The 13,044-nt window shown below is 35.6% G+C and overlaps 1 protein-coding gene across 4 annotated transcripts in view; it reads left to right on the top strand.

Moving 5' to 3' along the window:
- The window catches only part of Nedd4 (NEDD4 E3 ubiquitin protein ligase), a 133,819-nt gene that overhangs the window by 108,590 nt on the left and 12,185 nt on the right, over window positions 1-13,044 (top strand). For all 4 annotated transcript variants that reach the window (XM_046461461.2, XM_058584826.1, XM_046461462.2 and 1 more), the window contains 10 exons: window positions 329-394; window positions 3,866-4,095; window positions 4,933-5,054; window positions 5,147-5,217; window positions 6,418-6,513; window positions 6,837-6,910; window positions 7,191-7,251; window positions 9,969-10,028; window positions 10,117-10,224; window positions 11,029-11,125. In XM_046461461.2, coding sequence (XP_046317417.1) covers window positions 329-394; window positions 3,866-4,095; window positions 4,933-5,054; window positions 5,147-5,217; window positions 6,418-6,513; window positions 6,837-6,910; window positions 7,191-7,251; window positions 9,969-10,028; window positions 10,117-10,224; window positions 11,029-11,125 — 985 coding nt within the window. The remainder of the gene's footprint in view (window positions 1-328; window positions 395-3,865; window positions 4,096-4,932; window positions 5,055-5,146; window positions 5,218-6,417; window positions 6,514-6,836; window positions 6,911-7,190; window positions 7,252-9,968; window positions 10,029-10,116; window positions 10,225-11,028; window positions 11,126-13,044) is intronic.

Raw genomic sequence — 13,044 nt, 5'->3', positions numbered from 1 at the left:
AAAGTCTTTTTAGAAATGGAAATTTTTGTTTCTAATATTTCTCTACTTGGAAGAAATTTTTTGTTTCTGGCATGTTACATTTCAAGAATATTGCCTGATGAAAATTGCAGCCATAGGAATTGCTAAATACAATTTTATCTTAAACAGAGAAATTAAAATTTTTTTAAGTTTTATATTTCTTTTCTTCAAATGAAACCTTCATTTCCAGATATTCTTTTTTTAATGCCTTTAACTTATGTTCATAATACTCAGAGGGGAAACTTATAAAATTGTTCCAGAATGAAAACAACCTAAACCTTTTTTATTTTTCCAAAAATTTCAACTAAAGGCAGTGCCCTACTCCAGGGATTACAAAAGAAAGTATGAGTTCTTCCGAAGAAAGTTGAAGAAGCAGGTTAGTGATATTTATAATAAGTACTTGGGAATGATCATTATGTAGACTGAAAATAATGGGAAATGCATTTTTGAAAGTAATAGTTTGTTCAATATTTGAAACAACTTTGAACACAGTTTCTCACAGAGAAAACTTGTTTATTCTTTGAGTTAACTGTTGTAAATCATTAGAGACCCATAATTATTTAATGTCTATTTTTCAAGATATTTATAATACAGAAAAATAGAATCAGAAATTTCCTTAAACCTGGTCCTTCCTAGTGCAGTTTTGGAGGCTTGGTCTTTGTAGAATCTGAGTAAGAGTAGGTCAGGAAATCATATTCTTGTCATATCTTTGTGTTGGAGAACTTTGGATTCCTTGACTGCTTTGTTGTCTTCCAATGATATCTCTGTATCATTTAAAAATACAACTAAATGGAACAGTGCTCTTGGTGTTTGTCTCCTTATGTTTATCAAATATGTTCTTTACACTTTATTCCATCTCCACAAATTCAGTATGTTTAGTACTAGACTCATTGTCGGCCCATCCACTCATTTCTGCTGTTGATCATTTTTAAAGCTTTCCTAATTTAATTAGCTCTCTCATTTCCCCCTTTCCCTGCAGTTTAGGAACACTACCACTAGGTGGCTATATTGGGTTACAGTTTCTGCGGTTCTAAACTTGGAAGACTGCTTTTTCAAAGATTCAAGATGGTGGGTCTGCCACCACAGATTTTTCATCCAAAATTTTAGCAGAAATGAAATACAATAGGTTTTTGGTACAAATATTTTATGTCTTAATAAAATCCTTAAATATAAGCAACTTTTTAGACTCTTCTATTCTGGAAATTTGTTTCCTATGTCTAGGCCTTGGGATTTTAAGTCTTTGTTGATGTATTTTTCTGGGAAATGTTTTCATTCTTAGTGCAAGTTTCTCCATTTGCCTCTCTGAGCACTTATCAACGTATTAGGATTCCCGTTAATGTCATCTAGGCACAGAGATAAGAGACAAGGCCTTTGTTAACAGGCCACAGAAGCCATAATGAAAATAAGATAATTTATTGATCTTTCATAACATACTAGGCATTCTTTTTAGCAGGTTGCATGTATTATTTATTTAATCTCTATAGTAATTCTGTAAAGAAAGGACTATTATCACATTTTACAGGTGAGGAAACTGAGACACGTAGAGGTAGGCAATGTGATCAAGTCTCCCATTTATTAAGTGGAAAAGCCAGATTCATACTACATGGGCTGGCTCCAGGTCCATGTTCCTGACCAACAGGACATATCATATTGGTGATTAGATGTTTTGTATGGAAATTACCCAGAATGTGGAAAGAGATAAGCATATGAAAGGAAGGTTAAGTGACCTAGTGTCATTCCAGGAGATTCAAGGCCACAGAGAGAAGACTGAGAATCTGAATCCTCAGATTAACAAAAATAAAAATAAGACAAAAATTTTTTAAAATATTAATAACCAATGTTTAAAAGCCTTGAGCTATCTTTAACATTTTCCTTTCTTTATTCTCAGCTTCTCATTAGAAGGAATAAAGATGACTAATAATTATTGTGCTCACCATGTACCAGATAGCATGTAAGCACTTGAAATGTATTATGCCATTGAGTCTTGAACAACCTGTGAGGTAGATATTATTTTCCCTATTTAACAGGTAAAGAAATTCAGCCTTAGAAAAGGCTCATAACCTATCCAAAGTCAGGCTCCAAATGGTAGAGTCAGGATTTGAACATAGGGCCTGATTTGAGATCAGGTCATGTCCTAGGTCACTGCTTAGTTCACACACCAATTCCATGGCCCACTCTTCTTCCAGTACCATCTCTCTCTCAGAAGTCTCTCTGTCTTCTCTCACGTGGGGTATTTCAGGGGCCTTAGTTGACCAGGGTTCCTCTTGTCTCCCCTTAAAACCACCCTTTACACCCAACCCCATCAGCATCCGAGGAGCTTCTGACCAGGAGGCTCCTCTGCTCAGAGACTCTCTTCTTCATCTGGTATTCACACTTGTCTACCCTCTGGCCCCAGACTACTTTTCCACCTTCTTCTTTTACTTCAATCTCTGTTTTTCCTTCCCTTCCTTTTCCTTCTCTTCCTCCTACCACATCCTCTGGCTATGAAACATATCAGATGCCTCCTTCCTGATTTTCCTCAATTCTTCCCTCTGTTCCTCTCCTGTACAAAGACTTCCTCTCAAAAATTCCTTGATTGCCTCATTTATAATTAAAAACTCAATCTTCTGTGCTTCCACAGAACATTACCTAGAAGCAATTACTCTGCTCTTTTAAGTTCCAGAATTAGTAGCATTTACACTTGTTTCTCACCTGCATACCAGATTGCAAACTCCTTAAGGCAGCAGCCACATCTTATGCCATGTTTTTATTATCTATTCCTCCCATCCCTGGCCCCATGATGGTACCACCCAGATGGGACCCGTCCCAGAGCAAGTGAGTGACTTAGCTACATCAGCTGCCTAGTAGCCAGTCTAAACTTGCTCTTCTCCAATCTTGCTGTTATTTAAATTACACAAGCAATAAAGGAAACTACTTATATTTTGCTTACATTGCTTATATAAACTGCTTATGTTAATATGTTCTTTAGGGCTTTCTATTTTCCCTAAGTTTACTAAGGGTAAACTGATGTTTGTCTCCTTGGCACTAATGCTCTTTTTTTTTTCTTTTGAAGTGAGAGAATGTGGATAGCATATCTTAACTAATGGTTTCCACTTGAAAGTTGCACGCAAAGCACTCAAAAATATAATACTCTGATATATTTTTATAAAACTGAGATCTGCCCAAGCAGTGCATAACTATATTTGTCATGTAAGCATAAGATGTACAAAAAAAAAAAAAGTTGTACAAAGAGCAGAAGTTCAGGAGCAAAGACTTTCTTAACTTCTATTTTCCTCATTTTCTTCATCTGTGAAATGAAGAATAATAGTAGCTTCTTCTTCACAGTGTTGTTATGTGTTAATGAGTTGATGTGTTAAATGAGTTGATGTGTTAAAATGCAGGAAGCAGTGCCTGGCATAGTCTGCAAATGTTAGCATATGTTAGTAAGTGAAACAAAACAGACTGCAAAGAGAGAGATGGAACTAGGGGAAGCCCTAAATATTCAGGCAGGCAATAAGCGGGCAATGGCTAGACTACTGGTCACAGAATGGCCTTCTTGGAACTTAGTATGGAAACCAAGATTCATGAAATGCCTCTATGTGAGCATTATCATCATCATCTATAACTTCTTTAGATATAAAAATCAGAAGTATTTGTCAGTAAGCAATTGGAGAAGATGCCTGAATCCTTTCATACCATATTGGAATATCAAGACTGCTGCTTATGTTTCCCCTGACTGCATTTCTGAAAGAAAAAGGGACTTGGGCACAGTGTGGAATACCATGAATGTTATGACTTCCCTAAGAAAGAAATGTGTCATTGTGTTGAGTTGCTTTAAACCATAAGTCTCTCTTCTCTGGCTTTTCAGAATGACATTCCAAACAAATTTGAAATGAAACTTCGCCGTGCAACTGTTCTCGAGGACTCCTACCGGAGAATTATGGGTGTCAAGAGAGCTGACTTCCTCAAGGCTCGACTCTGGATTGAGTTTGATGGTGAAAAGGGTTTAGATTATGGAGGAGTTGCCAGAGAATGGTTCTTCCTGATCTCAAAGGAAATGTTTAACCCTTATTATGGGTTGTTTGAATATTCTGCTACGTAAGTACCTTTATTTATATATATTTATTTATTTATTTATTTTTGAGACAGGTATTACTGTTGCCCAGGCTGGCCTTAAATTCGTGGCCTTAAATCCTCCTGCCTCAGCCTCCCAAGTAACTGGAACTATAGATGTATGCCACTGCATCCAGCATAAGCATCTTTAAATGCCTGTGTACAGAAGGGGGAAAAATCACTATTCTGGAAATAATGTAACAGAGTTGCATGATATAAGGGAATGTATATTACAATACCAGAAAAGAAAGATTATGACTAATATTTCATAAATGACTTTTTAAAACAGTGTTGAAGTATATATAACATAAAATTTACCATTTTAGTCATTTTAAGAGTACAGTTCACTGGCATCTTAAGTACATTCACTTTGTTGGGCAACCATCACTATCATCCATCTCCATAGCTTTCATCTTCCCAAAATGAAACTCAGTGCCCTTTAAACACTGGACTCCCTGACTCCTGAAAACCACCATTCCATTCTTTCCTAGGAATTCAACCACTCTAGGTTCCTCATCTCAGTGGAATCCTACAATATTTGTCCTTTTGTGTCTAATTTTACTTAGCATGATGACCTCAGCGTTCATCTGTGGTATAGTGTGCGCCATGATTTTCTCCCTTCTTATTATTTGTTTATACCATATTTTATTTATGCATTCATCTGTCAATGGACAATTGTACTATTTCTACCTTTTGACTGAAATTACTCTTTTTAAAACCATGAAGTCCAATGGTCAAGTATAGTTCAATAGAATTATTTGTCATATTAAAATTTTTCTCTTAAATATCAGGAGGAGCATTTAGATGTTGTTGTCTTTTCAGGGATAATTATACTCTTCAGATAAATCCAAACTCTGGATTATGTAATGAAGATCACCTCTCTTACTTCAAGTTTATTGGCCGGGTAGCTGGGATGGCAGTTTATCATGGCAAACTGTTGGATGGTTAGTATCAACTACAAAAAAAATTTTTTAAATGTAATCATCTGTTTTCTTTCACTTGGTAATCATTTTAAATATATCTAATTTCTTACAAGGTTTTTTCATCCGCCCATTTTACAAGATGATGCTACACAAACCAATAACACTTCATGACATGGAATCAGTGGTAGGTCTTTTTCACTTTTCATGTGGAGAGATAACAATTTAACAGGCAGCTGAACATTTTGAAGAATTAGCTTTTAATGTTTCAGACTACAAATGAACACCTTCCTCATTCTATTAAGAAAATTTTCTAACATAATAAAGTTGAGGGCTAGGGTTGTGGCTCAGTGGTAGAGCGCTTGCCTAGCATGCATGAGACACTAGGTTCTATCTCTGGCACCATGTAAAAAAATAAACAAATAAAATAAAGGTATTGTGTCCATCTACAACTAAAACAAATATTTAAGATAAATAAATGAAATTGAAAGAATGTTATGGCATACATGCATGTATCTAACACTCAAAATTGACTTATTTTCTATATTTATTATAAACTGTGTCCATCAATACATCTTAGTTTTTTCACGCATTGCAAAGTAAATTGCAGAAATTATCAGTATACTTCCCCCTAAATACATTACACTGTACAACAGTGAGATATTTTTTACATCAGTATTTGAATTTTGATCTTTTATGATGAATGGTATGTGCTTAAAAAATGGCAGTGCAGAGGCAGGCCTTGTGCCAGGGGGCGGGTGAGGGGGCTCTATAAAGAAAAGAAACCCAAAGAAAAACTCCCTGACTGTAGCCTTGTTATCTCTGCTGCTGCTTTGCCCCATTCACTTGAGCGCACATGGATTCCAAGAGCTCCTGCTAAATACTAAGTTTTTTATTCCTTCCTTGTTACACATTATCAGTGCAAAGCAGTATGATTCTTCATAAATCTTAAGATTGTACAGTTATTTGAGTGGGTTAATTAAAATTCTGTATTTGAGATTTCTCTTTAACTTGGGCCAAGTACAAACACCTGCTCATAGCTACATAAATATTTCACACAGTCCCATAGGCCACATGAGATATCCAGGATATCCAGGAAGTAAAGACTTCTCTAAAAACTGCTTTCTTTAATCCTTTAATTGAATAATAAAATCTATACCACCACTATTTTCACGTACAGAGAGATTTCTAAACCACTCTGTTGGTTGATAGATTTTTACTCTTGCGCTAACCTGTGATCTGTCACTTTGTAGTAATTGTATGTATATATAGAGAAGATGTCCAACCCTTTCATCTTTCTCCCAATTATTCAGACTCTTATCCTACTTTTTTCTTCCAAGTTCAGGTGTCTTTATATATTTTTTAAAATGTGATTTTTCTGATCTAGGACAGTGAATATTACAACTCACTAAGATGGATTCTTGAAAATGATCCAACAGAATTGGACCTCAGGTTTATCATAGATGAAGAACTTTTTGGACAGGTTTGTGGATTTTTCTCAAAGTGAAACATAGTTTTTGAAACATAATGTTGTAACTTAAGTTTAGGGGTTAATACACGTTTCTGTGCTCTATTTTTACATTTATTTTGCAATAACAAAAGCTAGCTCTCAGCAAGAATTGTGTTTTCTTTGACATTTGACTCATTCCATATTTATTTTAGTAGAACTAATATTTAAGTTTTCTTAGCTTTTAGCTTTTGAATGGATTTAATTTAAAATACCAGGTTTCTGGTATAACTATAATATTTATACTTTTTTATTTTTTTCACTAAAATAACATATCAAGGTATCCTGTTCAATTTTAGACACATCAACATGAGTTGAAAAATGGTGGATCAGAAATTGTTGTCACCAATAAGAACAAAAAGGAGTACATTTAGTAAGTATTTTATTAGTATTTTCTTGGTGATAATTTTTTACGTTTCTTCTGAGACAATACTTCTTGCTTTCTTTCTATTCCTCTATGGCCAGAATCTCAATGTTCTTTTTCTCAGAGAAATAAAATATGGTATTAACTTCTTATATTCAACATTTGCCTTGGGCTTAACTAGTTTTTATTTTCTGTTTCTAACTGGAATAAATGTGTCTTAAGCTTTTTTCCTTGGTTTATGTGAGAAAGAACAATATTGTTGGTTTGGATTTTTTTTTTTTCTTTTTAGTCTTGTAATTCAATGGCGATTCGTCAACCGAATCCAGAAGCAAATGGCTGCTTTTAAAGAGGTATTCATTTTCTTTTGTTTGCTTTTCTGTAATTACAAAGTAAAATCTATGAGTTTCAAATATTGGGCCTCATTGCATCTGAATAAAATAAGTATATGCTTGTTTGTACAACCATTCTTAATTATATGTTAACAACATATTCCATGAATAGATGTTTGCCATTAAAATTCAATCATTTGAGAAGTCTAAACAATGAACATTGACAGTCCCCTTCGACACCTCTCACTGCCCCTCACCTTCCCCAGTGCCACTCTCCTTGCCTTCAGTAACCTAACCTTAGGAGAACACAAGAACTAGAGTGCTCTAGGGATAAGTGTGATGTGTTTTTTGTTTTTTTCCTAAATACAATTATATCCTACGTAGTGTTCTATGACGTGCTTTCTTCCCTTATCAAATATTTACTGGAGACCTTTACATGTCATTGCTACCCTTCTTTGTGGTCACATTTTATTTGTAATATAAATTCATAAGGTATTTAAGCTTCCCCACCTGGCAGACATGTAGGCTATTGTAGAGCACTCTTTTTTAAAAAAATATTTATTTGGGGCTGGGGGTGTGGCTCAAGCGGTATCGCGCTCGCCTGGCATGCGTGCGGCCCGGGTTCGATCCTCAGCACCACATACAAACAAAAGATGTTGTGTCTGCCAAAAACTAAAAAATAAATATTAAAAAATAATAATAATAAAATATTTATTTTTCAGTTGTAGTTGGACAGAATATCTTTATTTGTTTGTTTGTTTGTTTTTAAGTGGTGCTAAGGATCAAACCCAAGGCCTCTCACATGCTAGGCAAGTGCTCTACCACTGAGCCACAACCCCAGCCCCTAGCGCACTCATTTCTTAAGCTAACTTAAAAGCTTCTGTTAAGTATGTATCATGTACTTTTTCATTTATTCAATATTGCACTCTATGTGTCTGGTGCTATGTGAGGCAAAAGGACATGGTTCCTACCATCAAGGAACATTCAATCTAAAGTGTGAGACGAATGCAGAAGAGAGTGGGGAGAGGTGAAGGAAGGACTAGTGGTATTGACCAAGCATAAAGAGAAATGCCCTTCTGCAGAATGAGCAGGCAGCATGGTGGGGTCTGGCAGGACCGGGCTATGTGCACATTAGAGAAAATACAAGCAATGGAGTGAGGTGGCTTGAGCAAGCAAGAGGGAAGGAATAAGCCTTGTGAGCTGACAGCACCAGACCTGTTTGTCAAGCATAGAGCTTGGCATTCTCTCTGAAGTCAAGTGAGAGGAAGGATGAGGTAGGGTTAAAGGCTGTTAAACAATAAAACACCAGGATTCAATTTACTTTTTATTCAAATTATTCTGCAAGTGAAATCAGGGAGGGCAAGCCTAGCAGCAGACTTCCCAGCAGTGGAGAAAGGGCTGCCTAGTAATGTAGGTATAGACCTTGGGTGGGAAGAGCATTGTCCCCGCATCTCAGTGGTATTCAAGAAGGGATATTTAAAGATAGGGATGATCTGGGGTGACAATATGAATTTAGGATCGTTTGCATTTGTTTCGTTCATGAGGCTGTGGGCTAGAGAAGACAGAAAATGAAAAAGAGGAGAGTGAAGGTAGATGGCCACCCTGGAGGCCTGGGAACCAGCATCTTCAGTGTTGCTTGTGAACAGATGGTAAAAAGGGTGACCTCAGAGGAGATTGACAAAGATGAGCAGCATGAGATATCAAGAGCAAAGTTTCAAGAACAAAGATATTTTTAACAATATCATCCTGCAGAGAAGTCAAATAAGGAATGAGAAGTGTTTATTAGATATAGCTACAAAGGTGACTTTGACTTTTTCCAGAAGAGTTCCAGGGAGGCAGTAGTTTAGATCTCAGATGGCAATGGGTGAAGGGAGAGTTGGAAGAGGAGCAACTGGATTCAGTCAGTGCATGTACTGTCAAGAACCTGGCTGTGAGTGCTGGGTGTGGTGGCAGCTGTAATCCCAGCCGCCTCATAGGCTGAGGCAGGAGGATCATGAGTTCAAAGCCAGCCTCAGCAAAAGTGGGGCACTAAGCAACTCAGAGAGACTCTGTCTTTAAGTAAAATACAAAATAGGGCTGGGGATGTGGCTCAGTGGTCCAGTGTAACTGAGTTCAAACCCCAGTCCATGAGATGACCTCCCCAAAGTAGCAGATGAAGTATCTGCGGAGGCTGGCCTGTGGAATAGGGTGATTCCCTCCTTGTGCTCTGCAGTGGGCAGGCCAGATGGATGTCATGCTGCATAATTACCTCTATTTTCTTTCTCAAATAGAAATTATCCGCTGTAAAGAAAGGAAGACGTTATATATATCTAAAAAGAACAAATAATTTTTTAAAAAAATAAAATGGGTGATGTGGGGCCTGGGTTTGTGGCTCAGTGATAGAACATTTGCCTGGCACGGCGTGAGGCACACTGGGTCGATACTCAGCACCCCATAAAATAAATAAATAAATAAAATAAAGATATTGTGTCCATCTACAACTGAAAACATTTTTTTTAATGATAATGTGGAGGAGGAAGAAGTTTGAGAAGTAAAGGAATGTTTTAAAAGAGTCGCTGTAAAATAATGAAAGAGAACAGACTATGGGCACATATATTTTCTTGTCAATATTGAGATATCAGTGAATAAATATATAGTGGTAAAAATTTATGTGAAAATGAGACCCAGAACCTGAAGTATAAAAATGTCCACTGAGCCTGCTAACCAGGTTTTAAAATATGTATTTCTTTTCCTACTAGGGATTTTTTGAACTAATACCACAGGATCTCATCAAAATTTTTGATGAAAATGAACTGGAGGTAAGAAAGATTATTTTATATTGAAACAGAAGTTTTGTACTCAGTATTTTTCTTGCTTACAGTTCTTATTACATTTCTTATTATGTAGCTTCTTATGTGTGGATTGGGAGACGTGGATGTGAATGACTGGAAAGAACATACAAAGTATAAAAATGGCTACAATGTAAATCATCAAGTCATACAGTGGTTTTGGAAGGTAATTTGAAACTTATGTTTTCACAGATTATTTTGTGGTAGGTTAAATCATATTTATGTCAACTCTTTATTAAGTATACTAGTAGATTACATATAGATAATGCAGAAAAATATGTAGCCCATCAAAAATTACATTTGGTTTTATATATGTACATACATTTTCTGGGTGTGGTCCCAACTGCCATAAATATTTAGAAATAAGTAAGGAATGTGTTTAGAATGTAGTAAATGGTTATGATAGGTTGAAATAGACATAGTTTTTTTACTAAAGTGGGGACTCTTAAGAGAACTGTTATAGCCTGCAGTGTGTTCTTGGGGACCCCTGCTGTATGTCATTCAATAACATCAATTAATGTAATTTTTAAAGAGTCATGAGTCACAGCCAGGCACAGTCGTGCATACTTATAATCCAAGCCACTCAGGAGGCTGAGACAGGAGGATTATAAATTTGAAGCCAGCCTTAGCAACCCTATCTCAAAATAAGGGATGGGGATGGAGCTCAGTGGTGAAACACCCCTGAATTCAATCCCTGGTACTAAATAAACAAAGTCATAAGTCACATCTGAAAAGATGTTTTTGTTATACTTCATTAGGCCATAATCCCATTCTAAAGAGTTAACATTAAGGCTTATATATAAAATTTCAAGAGCTTATAAACTATAAAAACAAATTTAAAGAAGAAAACATGCAAATTTAATAAGTAATTATTAATGCTCTTGCTAAATTCTAATAGCATATTTTTCTGGATAACTTTTTTACTTTTTTTCCAGTACTCTTTCCTAAATGAAGTTTTTATCTCATTCAGGCTGTTTTAATGATGGATTCAGAAAAAAGAATAAGATTACTTCAGTTTGTCACTGGCACATCCCGTGTGCCTATGAATGGATTTGCTGAACTATATGGTAAGGATTTTCCATGGATCATGGAAAAAATGGAGTGATGCCAAATGTCTTTATGACTCATTAATTTTCTTTTTTTGCTAGTTATTTTGTTTTTATTAATGCATTATGGTTATACATAATAGGGGGTTCATTTTGACATAATCATGCATTCATGGAATATAATTTGCTCCATTTCAGTCCCCAGATTCTATTTCTTTGATGTCTCCCGACTCTGTCTCTCCCCTTCCCCACTACCATTTTCTAGTTTAGGTCTCTATAGACTTCTTCAACCATCTTTTAGCTGGTTCCCATCCCAAGTCTTGACTCTTCCAATCCCTTTTCCACAAAATTACTAGTGTAATCATTATACTAAGTGCATTTATCATGTTACTCTCCTGCTTAAGGTAACTCTTGATCATTATTTAATATTCAGTCTAGTCATAGCTAGTTACAGAGTTATATAAAAGTACATACAAGAGGAATTGAGGGGAAAGGGAAAAATAATACAAGGGGGACAAATGAATGTCAGTAGAGGGGGCAGAGAGAGAAGAGGGGAGGGGAGGGGAGGGGAGGGGGGATAGTAGAGGATAGGAAAGGCAGCAGAACACAATAGTCACTAGTATGGCAATATGTAAATCAATGGATGTGTAACTGATGTGATTCTGCAATCTGTATATGGGGTAAAAATGGGAGCTCATAACCCACTTGAATCAAAGTGTGAAATATGATATATCAAGAACTATGTAATGTTTGGAACAGCCAACAATAAAAAATTAAAAAATAAATAAATAAATAAATATGCAAATACAGGATAGTTTGTATAATATAACCTAAGTAAGTGCCAAGTACCAAAGAAAGAAAATAAGGGTTCTGACTCATTAATTTTCAAGTTTCTATCATTTACACTAATGTGTTTGGCTTGATTTAAAAAAAAGAATTTAGATTTTTAAGTAATAGAATTAGAAACACTGGAATAGGCCATTATTTACACCTGCTAATCAAATGGAGGAAAAAACCAGAAAAATGGCTCAAGTTAGTTTCCATTTTTTTTAATATTTATTTTTTAGTTGTAGTTGGACACAATATCTTTAGTTTATTTGTTTATTTTTATGTGGTGTTGAGAATCGAAGCCAGGGCTTCGCCTGTGCTAGGGCAGTGCTCTACCTGAGCCACAACCCCAGCCCAATTTCCATTCTTGAACTTTAAATTCTATTCCCACTATGCTTCCAGTACAGAACAAGCATTGCCACTAGAGTGATAGTTCAGTGCAGCATTTCAAGTTCCTTTGAATGTTAATTAGCGTACAATAATAAACAAAGAGTATTTTTGCAAAATATACCTGGGGAAAAGCTGACTAAGGAAAATACAGTGGTTGCCTCTGATCTGAGGGGGTTTTTTTCTGTGATTTCAGTGTCCTCAGCCAGCCATAGACTGAAACTTTCAGTGGATATTTTGAAACAGACAATGATCACATGGCTCTTGTTATAGTATACTGGTATAATTATTCTATTTTGTTATTGGTTATTGTTGTTCATCTCATACTGTGCCTAATTATAAATTTAGCTTTTTATCACAAGCACATATGCATAGAAAAAAAACAGTATTTACAGGGTTCAATACTATCTACCATTTCAACCTCCCAAGTCACTGGTAAATTTACACACCAGAGTGTTTCATAAAAAAGTACTATTTCTGATACAGATCTGAACAACTTTTCCCAAGTCATTGGGAAAATGTTGAGTTTTTATTAGTTTATGGATGTCTGTGTTTTATCTTTTTTAAAAAAATATAAAATAGCTGGTAAGAGAGTGTATAAAATTTAAGTTTGAGAAAACAATGGATTACAGAAAGTATACAAACGGAAGGCATTATTACATGGTATTTGTTTTATAAAAAAATACTTTTTGAAATTTCTTTGATATTACAAAGATTTAAACTTG

This window comes from Marmota monax, unplaced genomic scaffold (genome assembly GCF_021218885.2).
Source record: "Marmota monax isolate L192 unplaced genomic scaffold, Marmota_monax_Labrador192_F-V1.1 WCK01_AAM20220418_F8-fsc00001, whole genome shotgun sequence".
Lineage (NCBI taxonomy): Eukaryota > Metazoa > Chordata > Mammalia > Rodentia > Sciuridae > Marmota > Marmota monax.
This window is presented reverse-complemented; position numbering and strand designations above follow the sequence as displayed.